The sequence below is a fragment of the Dendrobates tinctorius genome, unplaced genomic scaffold (genome assembly GCF_039654945.1).
Source record: "Dendrobates tinctorius isolate UK_male_01 unplaced genomic scaffold, ASM3965494v1 ptg000111l, whole genome shotgun sequence".
NCBI lineage: Eukaryota > Metazoa > Chordata > Amphibia > Anura > Dendrobatidae > Dendrobates > Dendrobates tinctorius.
This window is the reverse complement of record NW_027361779.1, coordinates 24,918,858-24,937,081: the sequence shown is the minus strand read 5'-3', so window position 1 is coordinate 24,937,081 and position 18,224 is coordinate 24,918,858. Positions and strand designations below refer to the sequence as shown.

The 18,224-nt window shown below is 46.4% G+C and overlaps 1 protein-coding gene across 2 annotated transcripts in view; it reads right to left on the bottom strand.

Annotated features, from left to right (window-relative positions):
- Positions 1–18,224, bottom strand: part of MDN1 (midasin AAA ATPase 1) — a 476,296-nt gene that overhangs the window by 108,375 nt on the left and 349,697 nt on the right. For both annotated transcript variants that reach the window (XM_073589565.1, XM_073589566.1), the window contains exons 65-66: positions 3,293–3,563; positions 208–443 (exon numbers count right to left, since the gene is read on the bottom strand). In XM_073589565.1, the coding sequence (XP_073445666.1) occupies positions 208–443; positions 3,293–3,563 (507 nt within the window). The remainder of the gene's footprint in view (positions 1–207; positions 444–3,292; positions 3,564–18,224) is intronic.

The following is an 18,224-nucleotide window of genomic DNA, read 5'->3' as shown; positions in this document are numbered from 1 at the left end:
TACATTATCAAGCTCCCACCAGTGGAAGCTGGTGCTAAACCACATGCTATTTTTATAAATGTATGTCAAAGTTAGAGATTAAAAAATAAATCAGCACAAACTGTAAACCCTCTAAAAATAAAAAGGGATGGACATTCACATTTAGGATTCTGGCATACAGAACACTAATTTTACTTAGGATTTAATAGGAACCTGCTCTTTTCTCACCTGAAGCAAGGCAGGGTGATCTGGCCAATCTCCCATCAACTTGCTCAGCTCTTCGCTGAAGCACCTCAGCACACACTGGCACTGCGTGACCTGCTGGATGTTAGGATGCTGATAAAAGTCATAAGGGCCTTCATGCTGAACTACAAGGTCCGAGACACTGTTCCCCAATATTGTGTTCTGCAGGAGCGTGCTTGCCAGCAGATGGCTGCTGGATAGATGATCATTTAAATCAGCCCCTAAAAGTTAAATTAAAACACAATATCATACAACCAAATAAGTGGTAAATACATGCTCAATATTATAAGAAAAAGGAACAAAGGTGACAACCCAAGTGCAGTGTCTTACAGAATGTAGCAAAGAACCACATGATTAAACAGCTATAATGTGCCAGAAACCAGTTTACTTTAAACTTGCTTAATATATTGGTGATATTCTGAGGGTATTTGGCAATGGAAATGAGAAAACATGCAGCACTGTTTCTCCACAGACCAATCACTTGTCGCTTTAAAAAGAATTCCTGTTCCATAAAACTCCTGTGCACTGACTGCAATTTGTTCTTATAAAGTCTCACTGAGTCTCTGCCGCTATTCCTGATGTCCGTTATTGCCTGCAGGGACAAACAGGGCTGTGGAGTCAGTAAGCCAAGCCTCCGACCCCACAGCGCTGTTTCACTACTGAGCGTTTACATGTGCAGCACAGATTCATCTCACCCCCGATCCCACAGCACTGGTCACTACTGAGCATGTACATAAAGTGCAGCACAGATTCATCTCACCCCCGATCCCACATCACTGGTCACTACTGAGCATGTACATAAATTGCAGCACAGATTCATCTCACCTCCGATCCCACAGCACTGGTCACTACGGAGCGTGTACATAAAGTGCAGCACAGATTCATCTCACCTCCAACCCCACAGCACTGGTCACTACTGAGCATGTGCATAAAGTGCAGCACAGATTCATCTCACCCCCGATCCCACAGCACTGGTCACTACTGAGCATGTACATAAAGTGCAGCACAGATTCATCTCACCCCCGACCCCACAGCACTGGTCACTACTGAGCATGTACATAAAGTGCATCACAGATTCATCTCACCTCCAACCTCACAGCACTGCCTCACTACTGAGCGTGTACATAAAGTGCAGCACAGATTCACCTCACCTCCGATCCCACAGCACTGGTCACTACTGAGCGTGTACATAAAGGGCAGCACAGATTCATCTCACCTCCGATCCCACAGCACTGCCTCACTACTGAGCATGTACATAAAAAGTGCAGCACAGATTCATCTCACCCCCGACCCCACAGCACTGGTCACTACTGAGCATGTACATAAAGTGCAGCACAGATTCATCTCAGCTAAAAGCCAAGATCCAGAAACAGAAACGGACATTTCATAACTTTCCCAAATTCTTATGGAACCATTTACATCATATCCTGCACTGTACTACTGTACCCAACTTAATATATATTGTCAGAGTCGGTCCTTTTTATATGGGCTCAAAATGGATTCCAATTCCACAGCCCTGGCGCCAATGACACATCGATAGCACTTTAGCCCATCAGTGAACTCAACTAGGGCAGAAGTCAATTCTTTTTAAGTGTCTCTTGACAATAGCTGTAACTATACATTTCTTATCTATAAGTCTTTGTTTATTCTGCCACCGCTTCAGTTTACCATTCTCTGGCCATTTTCTTCTTGAGCAAAATGTCTGCTGCAGTGGCATAGCGGGCATTGTGAAATGTTTGTAATTGTCTCTTTTTCCCTTCCCCTGGCATCAATTCTGGTCTAACACATGGCACGAAATCCGACTATAAGGGGTTGTCCCGCGAACAAAGTACATTGTTATCAATAGATCTTGGAATAATAATACATTCCATAATTAGATGTATTTTAAAAAATGTTCCTGTGCGGAGATAATCCCATAAATGTGCCCCTGACATGTACTGTGTTATTTGTGGTGTTAGAATCTAGAGCTGCTACAGTTCATGGTTGCAAAAATACAGCTCCTGCCAGGGGAGAAAGCAAGAATTAATATACTGGTGACAGAGCAGGGACTCTCAGCTGCTCCTTTGCGAGAGGGAATTAATTTTTCTGCTTCTTTGTTTCATCACAGGAGCAAGTGTTTCTGCCATGGCACCAGCCCTTGGAGCACATCATAAGTTAAGTCAGGTGACATACAAGTTTCAGAGGACACCTTAGCTCTTATGTTACTGATTTGATTTAAGATAAGCTCTGAGAGAAGTATCACGGTTCATGTTAAATTTAAAGCTCTTTGTAGTAAGGATTAGGAACGCACAGTTTTAATAAATGATGCGGTCTCCAATTGCATTATTTTACGTTATGTTTGGCTTACCTCCTGAAACCAAAGAGTAAGTGAAACACTGCCCCCAACTTCTTCACAGCAGGAGAGATGGACAGTGGCATCACTAGGCCTCTACAATTTTGATCACAACTGACCCCTAATTCGGTCATTAAAAAACAAATGCTTTATTCAAGAAACCGTATTCTTCCTTCCTATCCGTAGGGTGTACGTGGTAGTGCACACCAAATTTATTGAAGCAAATGGGACCACTTCAAGTTACTAAACACAACCTGTTTTTATTTATTTATTTATTATTATTTTTTTTAAAAAGCAGCCACGTGTTTGTAAACCTGGATAACCCATCACATGCTAGTGAGGACATTTAGTTTTTAAGGTAGGCTGTGACACTACGCTGCAGTGGCTTAGTGGTTAGCGCTGTTGCCTTGCTTGAGTCTTGCATTCAAATCCCCCCAAGGACAACATCTGCAAGTGGATTGTATGGGTTTCCTTCCTCCCACACTGCAAAAACATACTGATAAGAGAATTTTTACTTTGGGAGTCCGAATGGAGACAGTGATAATGATGTCTGTAAAATGCTGTGGAACATGGTGGTGTCATACAAGAATAAAAAAAAGGAGGTGCTGTTTATCCTGTGCCGTGGAAATAATCGCTATAACACTTACTAATGCATATCCATATTACCCTATATACAAATTAAATACAAAATAACAAAGTTACCCCTTCAACCATACTACTAAATGTAGAAAAACATACCTATAAGAGGGTAGAGCGATTCTATGAGGGCAGCACAGGTCTGGTAACAAGACAGGAACACAGTCAGGTAATCTCTGGTAAGATTCAGTGCTTGCTTCTGCTGGTACCAATGAGATCTGGCAACACTTAGACAAAGCTGCTGATGGACGAGCATCACAGTATGCATTGAACTCTGAGACAACAGTCTAGATTGATCCGCTACTTCATTATCGCTGCCTTGTGTCTCCATAACATCATCCAGGTTGAATTGTTCTGTTAAGTCTGCAAAATCCTATAAATAAGCAATGAAGTATAAATCACAAAACTGTACACGAGGAATCATAGAATGTATGAAAACAGTAAAGGGAATAACCACCCAGAACAGATTAGTAACACTGGAAGTGCCACATGAAAGGCACTGCTTCTCAAACAGTGTGCTATCCCAGATTGTTATAAGAACCACAAACACTAAATTTGAAGTAATATTAATATTTGAAAGGGAATAGCTCAGTGGTATTTCACACGATAAAATGTATGGGCATGTACTGTAGCTCATTCAAAGACAAGTCTAACAATACCTTTACACGGCCGGTTTGTTCCTCCGCTACTGAGAAATTAGTGTTTGAAATTATATGCATGATCGGTTTCCTTTAAACCCCTTTAACCCCAAGGGTGGTTTGCACATTAATGACCGGGCAAATTTTTACAATTCTTACCACTGTCCTTTTATTAGGTAATAACTTTGGAACGCTCCCATGGATCCCAGTGATTTTGACAATGTTTTCTTGTTACATATTGTACTTCATGATAGTGGTAAAATTTCTTTGATATGACTTTATTTGTGAAAAAAACGGAAATCTGAAAAGTGACATCAACCCCACAAATATTACCCCACTTGCCACCGCTACAGGGCAAGTGGGAAGAGTTGGGCAAAGCACCACAAAAGGCGCATCTAATAGATGTGCGTTTTCTGGGCAGCTGCATGCTGCTATTTTTAGGCTGGAGGTGTGTGTGTGTAGTGTCAATATCCATGGCCCCTTACCAGCCTGTGAATACCAGCCCCCAGATGTGAGCTTTAGCAAGGCTGGCTGTTAAAAATGGGGGGGAACCCCATGCCGTTTTTTACAATTATTTATTTAAATAATTAAAAAAAAAACTGTGTGGGTACCCCTCTATTCTTGATAACCAGCCTTGCTGAAGCTGACTGCTGAGGACTGCAGCCCTCAGCTGTGAGGTTGTCTGGCTGGTTATCAAAAATAGAGGGTAATCCACCCAGTTTTTCTTTTCTAATTACCATATTTATTTACAGCACAGGAGCGACAGATAAATACTCCCATCCGCCTCTCCTACTGTCACTGTTATTAGCAGCAGCAGGGGTAGGCTGATGGGAGTAAAAGTCCCATCAGCCGCCGCCTGCTGTCTCTTTTATTACTTAAATGTAACTCTCATCATTCTCCCCTGCTAGCGCCGACTGCCAGCAGAGCAGGGAAGAATGAAGAGAGCCGTGTCCAGCACCCAGCGCCGGGGGAACAGCGCTTACTGTAACGCTTCTTTCCTGGCGCCCGTCCTTGTGGTACTGATGCGGCAAATCCATGCCACACGTGTGAGGCAAGTATTATGGACACTGACATCTCCGGTAACGGATCAGGATGTTTGAAAAGAGGCCTTACATCAGGTTTTTATGTTTGGCTGCTGTCACACGCTGAAAGACGCTTTTGCAAAAAAATAGTTTTTGCATCACCACATTTTGAGAGCTATAATTTTTTCATATTTTGGCCCACAGTGTCATGTGAGGTTTTGTTTTTTGCAGGACAAGCTGACGTTTTTGTTGGCACTGTTTTCAGGCACATGACATTTTTTGATCGCTTTCTATTCCAGTTTTTGGGAGACAGAAGCAGGGCTGTGGAGTCGGTAAGCCAAACCTGCGACTCCGACTCCTCTATTTCCCTTACACCGACTCCGACTCCAACTCCGACTCCACGACTCTGACTCCGACTCCCACACATATTGCTTATATTTAAGTGAAAAATTTATTGTAGTACAATGTGAACCTCAGACATTTAATCATTTTTATGATCCAATAATCAAGATATTTAGATAGAACAGAATATATATTGGTGTACTACCCGGTTTTCATTCTTTTTGGTACAGATACGATATGGATAGACAGATATGGATAAATGGATAGATAGAGCAGATTTCTAATCTGCTTTTGCTATTGAAAACATTATCTATGAGCTCAAAAACCTTTCAGGTGATGCAGTTTTTTAAAAAGATGATCAGCTTTTGCAGCTGAAAAACGTATCCTCAAAAAACACAGGAAAAACGATGTGTGTGAATGTAGCCTTAGATCAGGAATATAACAGCCATTTATAGGACATTTCATAACTTTCCCAAACTCCTATGAAAAAATATTCAGCACATCCTGCATTGAATTACTGTACCCAATTTATTATATAATTTAGGAGTCGGAGTCGGTCCATTTTATACCGACTCCAACTCCGACTCCACCAAAATGAGCACCGACTCCGACTCCGACTCCACGACTCCGACTCCACAGCCCTGGACAGAAGGAGAAAAAACCAGCAATTCACGAATTTCTTTTTTTTGGGGGGGTGGGGAGCGTTTATACCATACGTGTGTGGTAAAATTGATAAGGCAGTTTTATTTTTGGGTCAGTACGATTACAGAGATACCTCATTTACATTTTTAATGTTTTGGCGCTTTTATATAATAAAAACGATTTTATAGAAAATAATTATTTTTGCATCACTTTATTCTGAGAGCTATAACTTTTTAATTTTCCGCTGATGGCGGCTTGTTTTTTTTCGGGACAAGACGACGTTTTCAGTGGTACCATGTTTATTTATATCCATCTTTTTGATCGTGTGTTATTCCACTTTTTGTTCAGCGGTATGATGATAAAGCATTGTTTATTGCCCTTTTTTTAATGGAGTTCACTAAAGGGGTTAACTACTGGGACAGTTTTATAGGTTGGGTCGTTGCGGACGCGGCGATACCAAATATGTGTACTTTTATTGTTTAGATTTTTTTTATTCAAATATTTAGTGATAGAACATATATTGATGATTTTATGATTAATTTTGATGTTTTTTTTAAAAATAATTTTATAATTATTTAATTTTTACTTTTTCCTTTTTTACTTTGTCCCACTACGGGACAATCATTTTTTTTGCAGGCTGATCGCTTCTATAGCATGCAGATGAAGCAGCATCTGCATGCCATAGAAGCTGTCAGCGCTGCACTGACAGGGAAACTTGCTGATCATGCAAGGTATTGCACTGGGGGAAAACAAGGGCCCAGGCGATATTGCAGAGAAGGGGTTAAGCACAGTTAAGCAGTTTACCCAGGTCTTGAATCCCAATGATGGTGTCCCAGGCGATGGCTCCCGCATTGTCCCTCAGTGCTGTTCACAGTGCTCCTGTCAGCGGTGTCTTTAAGGAAACAGCCCCTCCCCCGCAGTCGCCGGAGACTGGGATTCCCTGTTGTAACCAGGGAAGATGGCCGCCGAAAATACAAGGGGGCGCTTCTCGTTGAGGACAAGAAACGCCTGAATCATGGGAGGAACTGCCGGCTTGTGGGCAGAGTTACAAGTCCTAGTCCAGGAAGAAGCCGGGGACTAAATTTTTGGCCTACGCCCAGGAGGGCCGTAAAAAACGGGAAATCACCGCCTGAACCCGGGAAACCCCTCCAATAGGACCAGGACACTCTGCGCCCCTCCATACCGTGCCCTCCTGCCACCACCCGACGGTGCACCTACCAGATGTGCCACCGTATATGCAGCAGAGCTGGGTGCCGCAGGATGTGCCAGCGCAGGTGTAGCAGGGCTGGATGCTGCTAGATGTGCCACCACAGATGTAGCAGAGCTGGATGCTGCAGGACGTGCCAGCGCAGATGTAGCAGGGTTGGATGCTGCGAGATGTGCCACCGCAGATGTAGCAGAGCTGGATGCTGCAGGATGTTCCACCATGTTGGCTGCGGGGTACTGTCAAATAGTCCACACTCAATCCACCATCCCTTTGATAGGGAGGTAGAGAAGAAACTGTCCCCCTCCATCCATCATCCGTTTTGAAACAGCGGTGACGCAGTGGGGGCTGCACGGACACCAATAGATAGGGTCCCTATCCGGCTATAGGCCTGGCTCCAAGTGAAGGGACATGAAGGCGACATTCCATGTGGCCGCCTCTTGCAGGTGTGGGGAGATCGGGACCGTGAAGGAACTGTCGCCCGTAAAATGAGCTCAGGCATGACCCAGTTGTCGCAGGAGAGGGCACGGGGAGGTATACTCCACGTTCTCACCTGTTGATGGTTCGGGGGGAGATCGGACCCTAGAAAGGATCCGTCGCCCCTTTCACTCCGTTAGTTAAAAAATAAAAATTTACAGAAAATTCAAAATTAAAATAAAAACATTGGGGTCTGAAGCCAGACCCAAGTGCCTCCTACAGACACTAAGCAAGAACTGGTTCAACCTCAGCTGGTGGGCGGGTGTACACTGCAGAGGAGGAGTTAACTTTTCTGTGTTTTCACTTAGTGTACTCCTAGTGGCAAGCAGCATAACACCCATGGTCCTGTGTCCCCCAATGTGGCGTAGGAGAAATAACATTTGTGCAATGTTATGGTGCATTAAAATCAACTACTAGACAGAAGCAAAGCTTTAATGTCACATAAAAGTCGAAAGCGGGCTCAAAGGGTGAGCCAGCCCCATACTCTGCAACTAAAATATGTGTTACACAGCCAGAACCTACTTCTAACAATCATGGGTGGCATGAAGCACCATCCGCAATTGTTTACTTGTGATGAGCGTACTCGAGATTTTCCGTGCATGCTTGGGTGATTGAGTATTTGGATGTGCTCAAAGGTTTAGTTTCTGTCGCCGTAGCTGCATGATTTGTGGCTGCTAGACAGCCTGAACACATGCAGGGACTGCCTGTTTGTTAGGAAATCCCCACATGTATTCAGGCTGTCTAGCAGCCGCAAATTATGCAGCTACGGAGACAGAAACTAAATCGCCGAGCACATCCAAAGACTCTGAGATCACCCGAGCATGCTCAGGAAATCTCGATTAAGAATATACTCGCTCATCACTATTGTTAACCTGTTAAATGCTGCTGTCAAACCCTGACACACCAGCATGTGGCTAAGCCTCAAAGGAAACATGATTTTTATGATATACAGCAATGCTGTGCCATTGCTGTAAACAGCATGCAAAACAAGCCAACAGCGGAAAAGAGATAGGCACCACTGCGCTGCCTTTACCTCGTAATAAAATGAGGTTAACCACACTAAATCATGAATACCATTCAGCCTCCAAAAACACCGCTGTAGGTTCTCAATCCGTGTGAAAAAAACATGCAGGAAATCCACAATAGCCAAACAAAATAATGGAAGGCACTCACCAATGCAGTTTTAACTTGCTTTATTGAACACTGTGCGGCTCAGGCACGCGAGACATGAGCAAGGTATGGACTACAGCTGTTCCGCGCTTCAGCGCTTCAACAGGTCCTGAAGCAAGTTAAAACCGCATTGGTGAGTGCCATCCATTATTTTCTTTGGTTATTATGCATTGCTGTAAATAGCACAAGTCATCAGATGATCACAGCTTCTAGTCCCTTAAGGGCACTAACAAATACAGTGAAAAATTAAAAAAAAAAAAAAATTATGAAAATATAGGGATTTCTGTGTACTCACCATAAAATCCTTTCTCCGATTCAATCATTGGGGGGCACAAGACCATGGGTGTTATGCTGCTGCCATAAGGAGGACACTAAGTGATCATAAAAAGATTAACTCCTCCTCTGCAGTATACACCCTCTTGCTGGCTCAGATTGAACCAGTTCGGTAACAAAGCAGTAAGAGCTTCCAACAATTAATAAAAATAAACTATGTTCAAACTAAGAACGAAAAACAGCCAATAAGCTAACTGGGTGGGTTATGTGTCCCCCAATGATTGGCTCGGAGAAAAGGATTTTACGGTGCGTACACAAAAATCCCTATTTCTTCTATGCCTCATTGGGGGACACATGTACCACCAAATTACAGATGTGTTACTGCCGATTGCAGAAATCACCTGCCAAGTGCTGCATCTGCAGAGGCCTGAGAATGTATGCATTAGTTCTTTGTAAAGGTATGCTGATGCCTGGTGCCGAATCACCCAAGAGGCACCCAGTGATTGAGAGGAGTGCTCCTTAATCCCTGGCGGGTTGGGTGTGCCCCTGACATGGTAGGATTCCTGAATAGCCGGGTGAATCCACTTGGCTAGTGTGGCCTTTGAAGCAGTTAGACCTTTCCTAAGCCCTTCTGGAAGCACGAACAGGGTATCTGACTTGTGGAAAGACGCCATCCGAGAGACGTACCATCTAAGAGTTCTGACCACATCCAGAGTGTTAAGAGCTTTCTCGATACGATGGACTGGTGCCGGGCAGAATGAAGGAAAACCACCCCCCCCCCCCCCCCCCCAAGAAGACTGGCGTCGGTGGTCACCACTAGCCAACGTACTGGAAAAAAGGACTTCCCTTGGTCTAAGGAATACTTGAGCGTCCACCACCTGAGGGTCTGCTTGACCCACTGAGACAGATGGATCCGACAGTCGAGGGAGATTGGGTTCATGTCCAAAGCCAACAGTAGCGCATGTTGCAAAGGGTGGAGGTGTAGCTGTGCGAATGGAACCACCTCTATCACTGCTACCATTTTTCTGAGAATCCCCATGCTGAAACGTATGGAGTGGGGAACAGATCGGGAAAGAATCAGTGTTCCCTGTTGTAAAGCCAAAACCTTTTCTGGAGGGAGAATTACCAGCCAGCGGGAAGTGTCCAGGATCATTCCCAAGAAGGAAATATGTTGAGCCAGTACTGGAGAAGACTTTTCAAAGTTTATCTTCCAGCCCAGGCGAGAAAGTGTATCCACCGTGATACTTACACACTCCTTGCAGGCCCGAAGAGACGGGACTTTGATCAGTAGATCGTCCAGATACGGAAGCAGCGCCACTCCCAGAGCATGAAGAATGGTCATGACCGCCGCCATGACCTTGGTGAAGACTCTGGGGGCGGTGGTGAGGCCGAAGGGCAAGTCAACGAACTGGATGTGTTCCCCTCGAACCGCAAAAACTTTTGGTATGGAGGAAAAACTGGGATGTGAAGATAAGCATCCTGGATATCAATGGATGCTAGGAACTTCCCTTTTTCCATTGAGGCGATGACTGAGCGGAGAGATTCCATTCTGAACCGTCGTACCTTGACAACAGTGTTTACCAGCTTCAGGTCCAGTATGGGCCGCATTGTTCCATCCTTCTTTGGTACCACAAATAGGTTCGAATAGAAACCCTTGAACCTTTCGTCCTGAGGGACCGGAACAATGACCCCGCCCCTTCGGAGCGCATCTACGGCTTGGAAAGTATTAAGTTACGTACCGGTAACGGTATTTTTCGGAAGCCCATGACAGCACCAAGAGAGAGGGGATCCGCCCTTCAGGAACAGGAAACCTACAGATACAAAAGGGCGGCACCTCTCCCATGCAGCAGTTGGATTACAGAGCTTGAGAGGCTAGCATCGTTAGTACACAGCATATACACAATATCTACAACCTATCTATCCTATTTACAATTTTTTATACCATCTCCCACATAAGGTAAATTTGTGAAACAATCTTCTAAAGGAGTGCACCCCTGTATGTGAACAAGGGAGGGAACTAAGGGTGCTGTCATGGGCTTCCGAAAAATACAGTTACCGGTACGTAACTTAACACTTTATTCGGACTCCCATGACAGCACCACGAGAGAATTACAGAGATGTAAAACTAATTTAGGGAGGGACTACAGCCTGCAGCACCCTTAGCCCAAAGGTGAGATTTGAGGAGGCACCCATGTCTATCCGACAGTGGTTAAAAAAGGTGGAAGGAGATGACCAGGTGGCCGCCTTACATATCTGGTCAATTGACACTCCAGATCTCTCTGCCCAAGATGATGCTATGGCACGAGTGGAATGTGCCCTCAAATTCTGTGGAGCCGGACCGCCACCTGCTGTGTAGGCAAGAGAGATAGCCTCCCTAACCCACCTTGCTAACGTGCGTTTTGATACTCTACATCCTTTCCTGGGACCTTGGAAGGATAGAAAACACCATGGTTACTTACCGGTAGCCGGTTTTTCCGGAACCCATGGCAGCACCACATGAGAGAGGGATCCGCCCCGCCAGGACAGGAACCTACTGAAACATAAGGGGCGGCACCTCTCCCCCGCTTCAGTTGGATTACAGAGCACGAGAGGACTTCCCGGTTAGTTACATATTTATCCAACACCACATCACACAAATACACCCGACTATTGTGCACACCCAAACGGTGAAAAAGGGGGGGAAATATACGGGTGCTGTCATGGGTTCCGGAAAAACCGGCTACCGGTAAGTAACCATGGTGGTTTTCCCTTCACCCATGACAGCACCACATGAGAGATTCTGGAGACTTCGAACACCTTAGGGAGGGACCACCGCTTGCAGAACCCTTCTACCAAAGGTCAAGTCAGCCGAGGAGGATAGATTTAGTCTATAGTGTCTAAAGAAAGTTGAGGGTGAGGCCCAGGTAGCGGCCTTACAAATTTGCTCTATTGATACCTCTGCTTTCTCAGCCCAGGAGGTCGCCACGGCTCTGGTGGAATTAGCCTTGATGCCGTCAGGAACCGGGACGCCACTAGCTGAATAGGCTACACTAATGGCCTCCCTAATCCATCGGGCAATAGTCCCCTTTGACACTCCATAACCTTTCCTGGCACCCTGGAAGGCTACAAATAAGGAATGGGACCTCCTCCACTGGCTGGTTATAGACATATACTCTACTAGGGTTCTTTTAACGTCTAGGCTATGAAATTTCTCCTCCCCTGGGTTTTTCGGATTCTCGCAAAAGGAAGGGAGGACAATTTCTTGGTTTCGGTGAAAGTTGGTTACTACTTTCGGCAAGTAAGCAGGGTCTGTTCTCATAACCACCCTATCCTGGTATATCTGGGTATATGGTGGGTTGACTGAAAGGGCCTGTAAGTCACTAACTCTACGTGCCGACGTTAGAGCTACCAAAATGATGGTTTTTAGGGTGAGATTTTTAGTTGAAATCTGCTGTATGGGTTGAAACGGCTCCTTCGTAAGGGATTCCAGTACCAGATTTAGATCCCATGGAGCTATTTTCGGTAAGGAAACTGGCCTAGATCTGTGGCAAGATTTTATGAACCTGGCTACCCATCTGTTTGCTACTATATTGCAATTGTATAATGCACCCAGCGCTGAAACCTGTACCTTGAGGGTATTAACCGCCAGGCCTAGCTGTAGGCCTGCCTGCAAGAACTCCAAGATGGACTCGATTGGGGGTTCTTGACCTAACGGTTTTCCCAGGAATTGTAGGAATTTCTTCCACGTCCTGCCATATATGTTGGTTGTTATTGGTTTTCTATTTTTCATTAGAGTAGTCACCAACCCCGGGGAAAACCCTTTATCTCTCAAAAGTGTCCTCTCAAATTCCACGCCGTCAGATGGAGCCCCTTGACTTGTTTGTGGAATATCGGCCCCTGAGCTAATAAATCTGGAATTTCTGGCAGTACCCACGGGTCCGAGAGAGACATCATTTGTAGTAGTGAAAAGCACGGTCTTTTTGGCCAGAACGGGGCTATGAGGATTACTCTGGCTTGCTCGTCTCTTATCTTTTTTACCACTGCCGGGATTAGCGCTACTGGGGGAAAGGCATAGCTCAGTTTGAACAGCCACGGGATTTGTAGAGTGTCTACTGCCCACGGGTTTTCCCCTGGGTTTAATGAGCAGAACCTCCTCACTTGCCGGTTGTTTTTGGTGGCAAAGAGGTCGATCACTGGCTGCCCCCATAACTGTACTATCCTCTGGAATATTACCCGATTTAAGGCCCACTCTCCCTGTTTTAATTTGTTGCGGCTTAGAAAGTCGGCTTGAACATTTTCTGTCCCTTTGATGTGTAGGGCTGTTAGGGAGGTTAGATGTTGTTCTGCTTTGAGGAAGATTCTTTTGGCTTCGTCCATTAGGGAGTTTGACCTTGTCCCTCCCTGGTGGTTGACATACGCCACTGCCACCCTGTTGTCTGACATAATTCGGACGTTTTGACCCTGTAACATGGGAATGAATGCCTCTAGGGCTCTGTTTATCGCTCTTAACTCTCTTAAGTTGGAGGAAGCCTTCTACTCTATGTGACCCCAGGACCCTTGGGCCATATGTTCTCTCAGGTGTGCCCCCCATCCCGAGGAGCTTGCGTCCGTCAATATTACATCGGACACGGGCCTGTGCCACGAAGTTCCCCCTGCTAAATTTGTGCCGTCTAGCCACCAAGTGAGAGAGTTTTTCCCCCTTTCGGAAAGTTCCAGCTTCCCTTCTAAACGCCCTTTCAATCGTCTCTGGGCTGACAAGATTTCCGCCTGCAGTTGTCGGGTATGAAACTGTGCCCAGTTGACCGCCGGAATACAGGCTGTTAGTGTGCCCAACAGGGACATTGCCCTTCTTAGGGTCATGTGAGGATGCTGTATTGCCGTAAGGGTCATTTCTCTCACCTTCTCTAGTTTTTTCTCTGGCAAGAGACAAACTTGACGGTCGGAGTCCAAGATAAAACCTAGAAATGTTTGTTTCCTTAGGGGTTGAAGTTTTGATTTTTTTAAGTTTACCATCCAACCCAGTTCTTGCAGGGTCTCTGTTATTTTCTCTACCTGATGTGCGCAGTGATGTTCTGAATTGCCAATGACCAAAAAATCGTCCAAGTAAGGCACCATAATCATATTGTGGATTCGAAGAAAAGCTGTCATTTCCGCTATTACTTTTGTAAAAATCCTTGGCGCTATGGAGATGCCAAACGGAAGAGCTGTAAATTGAAAATGCCTGAGGTCGCCCTGGATGTATAGGGCTACCCTCAGGTATTTCTGGTATTCTTGGTGCATTGGGATATGGTAATAGGCATCCTTCAAATCTATTACGGCCATGAAGCAGTTGTGGTGTAACAGCTTTATGGCCGAAGTCACTGATTCCATTTTGAATGTTTGGTTCATAATCCATTGATTGAGGCGCCTGAGATTTATTATCGTTCTGAAGGAAAGGTCGGGTTTTTTTATTAGGAAGATGGGAGAATAGAACCCCCTTCTCTCTTGATCTTTTGGGACCTCTATCAGAACTTGTTTCTCCAACAGTCCTAAGATTTCTGTTTCTATGGCTGATTGCTCTCCTGGTTGCTTTCTGACGGGGGTCACCACAAATGAAGCTCTTGGATGCTGGAAGAAGGGGATTTTTAGGCCTTCCTTTATAATGTTCAGGATCCAATTGTTGGCCGATATTTTCTCCCATTCTTTGGAAAAAAGCCTCAATCTTCCCCCCACAGGAGGGCTGGTGTCATTGCGGGGATTTTTTGGCGGTTGAGGTAGATCCCCCAAACATGAACCCTGGTTCTTTTTTCCTCTTGTCGTCACACCTTTTCCGCTCTCCCGGGGGACGGCCTCGATTGAACCTTCCCCTCCGAAAGGGCGGTCTCCTCTGATCTCCCATGAATCTGGGGAAGCCCTTCTTTTTATCACCGGCTTTTTCCAGGATGTCATCCAGGTTTTTTCCAAACAGGAACTGCCCATCACATGGTAACGAGCATAATTTTGCCTTAGATTGAATGTCCCCAGAGCAGCCTTTGAGCCATAACGCCCGTCTTGCGGCGTTCGATAGCCCCGCTGCTCTTGCCGTTAACCTCATCGAGTCGGCGGAGGTGTCAGCCAAGAAGGCGGCAGCTCCGTGTAGCAGGTACATTTCTCCTAATATTTTCTCTCTTGGTACTTTGGAGACTAACTTTTCTTCAAGTTGTTGCAACCAGACCATTAATGACCGGGCTGTGCAGGTGCCGGCTATTGCTGGTTTCAGACCCCCTGCCGCTGCCTCCCAAGTGTGCCTTAGGTATGAGTCCGCTTTTTTATCCAAGGGATCTCTCAAAACCCCTGAATCCTCCAGGGGCAGGGCCGACTTCTTGGAAGACCTAGACACTGCTGCGTCAATCTTTGGGACCTTGTCCCAGACGTCCGTGTCTTTAGCCTCGAAGGGGTATCTTCGCTTTGAAGAGGAGGGAAGGCTACCTGACTTCTCCGGTTTCTTCCACTCTCTCTCGATTAGGGCCTGAACCTTGTCATTGACCGGAAAGGTACGCTTTTTCCTTTCTTGCAGGCCGCCAAACATTACATCCTCCAGTGATCTCTCTACCTTCTCCTCCTGCAGGCCCATAGTGGACCTGATGGCTTTAAGGAGAGCGTCCGTATCTTCTACGGGAAAGCAAGGTCTGCCCCCCGTATCACTGTTTGAGGATGAAGATGACCCGTGCTCAACTTGATACTCCGAAGAGGAGGAGGAGCCTGACGAGGAACTCGGGGGAGGCTTTCCTAGCCTTACTCTTCTTTTTTAATAATTTTTTAAGTGAGCCCTGTACCTCAGATTTTATTATCGATCTGAGGTTTGTTGCCAGGCTTGGCACCTCTTCAGCCATAGTCCGCTGGATACAGCTGACACATAAGTCCTTTGGGTAGTCTTTCGCTAAAGGGCTGTGGCATATGGCACATTCTCTATTTTTCTTTTTGCTTATGGCTTTTTTGCCTCCCTAATAAAAAACAAAAGACATAGGAAGGCCTATTATAATATTGTCTAACTTTCACGGAGATCACTCACCACCCAGGAAAGACTGATACCGGGCTCTGGGGCTGCGAAGGAGCGTGCGCTCTGCGCTCTTTTGACCTCGAGGAATCCCTCGATCGGTGACTTGGACGGCTGCTGCTTTTGCCGCTCAAGCGGCTCTTGCGACCAGACGCTTGTGATGGGGGCAGGGACAATGGGGACGTGAGCGATCCTCCTGAGACGCCATTGTCACCCCTGCAGCCGCTTCTGCTCCTTCTTTTATCGGTGAGTGAGCCCCTCATTACCCCTCCCCCCCGCGACCGCCAGCCGCTTCTCCTGGCCGGCGTCGCGCCCGGCGCCATGACCGTCGCGTCCTGATGACGTCAGCGGTCGCGCTCCCAGAATCCTCTGCGCCGCTGACGTCAGACGCCGGTCTCCGCCCCCGGCTTCCCCTGCATGCAGGCGAAGGACGGGCGCGCGCGCAGGGGGAGGGCGGCACGGGGAGGACCTCCGAAGGGAGGACATCGGGACGTTCCCGCACGAACCCGGGGCCCGAATCAGGCAAAACCCCGGGGACTGCGCTACCAGCTGCCGACGGCCGGCGTCGCAGGTAAGCTAGCCCTGCAATTTTTACCCGCCGGGACGGCCCTGGGTCTTTTCATCCTGACAGGCACCGCTGCTGTCAGAGGGATTCCTTTCCAGGACAGGAACACAACTGAAGCGGGAAAGAGGTGCCGCCCCTTATGTTTCAGTAGGTTCCTGTCCTGGCGGGGCGGATCCCTCTCTCATGTGGTGCTGTCATGGGTGAAGGGAAAATAATGCATTCTCCTTCTTCCAAGGATCCGTGGCTGATAAATATTTAAGTAGGAATCTCTTAACATCTAAAGCTTGAAGTTTTTGTTCCTTAGGATTGGTCGGGTTAGGGATGAAAGAAGGAAGAACTATCTCCTGTGTCCTGTGAAAGTGTGATGCTACTTTGGGAAGGTATGCAGGGTCCGGCCTTAAAATTACTCTATCCTGTAAGAATTTTGTGTGAGGGGGCAATCTGGAAAGTGCCTGTATGTCGCTTATTCTATCTGCGGATGTTATCGCTACCAGAAAGGCTGCCTTAAGTGATATAACCTTTAGTGAGGCCGAATCTAGAGGTTCAAATGGTCTGTCTGTCATGGCTGTAAGAACTACATTTAAGTCCCAAGGTACACATCTGTCCTTGTGTATGGGTCTCGATCTAGCAGCTGCTTTGATGAATCTCGCCACCCAATAGTTGCTGGCAACATCACATGCAAATAGGGCCCCTAAGGCTGAAACATGTACTTTTAATGTACTTGTGGAGAAACCCAATTCGAGACCCCTCTGGAGGAATTCCAGAATCTGTTTTATGGGAATTCCGTCCCTGACATCAAACTGAAAGGTGGACAGGAACCGACTCCAGGTTCTAGCATAGATATTTGTGGTAGTTTCTTTTCTGCTTTTCAGGAGGGTATCAATTAAATTTTTGGAGAACCCTCTATCCTTTAATAGAGTCCTCTCAAATACCACGCCATCAAATGAAGTCCCGCTACCTGTGGGTGGCTGACTGGCCCCTGGTAGAGGAGATCCAGAAGGTTTGGCAGTACCCAGGGATCGCATACAGACATGGTCCTTAACCATGCGAACCAGGTCCTTCTGGGCCAGAAGGGGGCAGTTAATATGACCCTTGCCCGATCTTCCCTGATCTTCCTTACTACCAGAGGTAGGAGGTTTAATGGCGGAAAGGCATATGCCAGAGAGAAGTCCCATCTTATCAGGAGGGCGTCCACTGCCAGTGGATCTTCTATGGGATTCAGAGAGCAGAATGTTTCTTCCTTCCTGTTTTCTTTGGTGGCAAAGAGGACTACCTCCGGCTGACTACACTTGCGGACAATCTGGTTGTAAATGTCCGTGTTTAAAGCCCATTCTCCTTGCCTTAGGGCCCTGCGGCTTAGAAAATCTGCCTTCATGTTGTCTTTTCATCTGATGTAGAGCGCAGTTAAAGATAGAAAATTTTTCTCGGCTATCTGAAGGAGACGTTCCGTTATCCGCATCAGGGCCTCGGAGCGAGTTCCACCTTGGTGGTTGACATAGGCTACTGCTACCTGGTTGTCCGAGAGTATCCTCACATGATGACCATGTAGGTACATAATGAGTTCTTTAACTGCCAACTCAATCGCCAACAGCTCCCTCTGGTTAGATGAGGTCTCAGCATCGGAATCCCAATGCCCCTGTACCACTATGTCCCCCATATGGGCCCCCCAACCCAAAGGGCTAGTGTCTGTGGTTATTATGCGGGTTA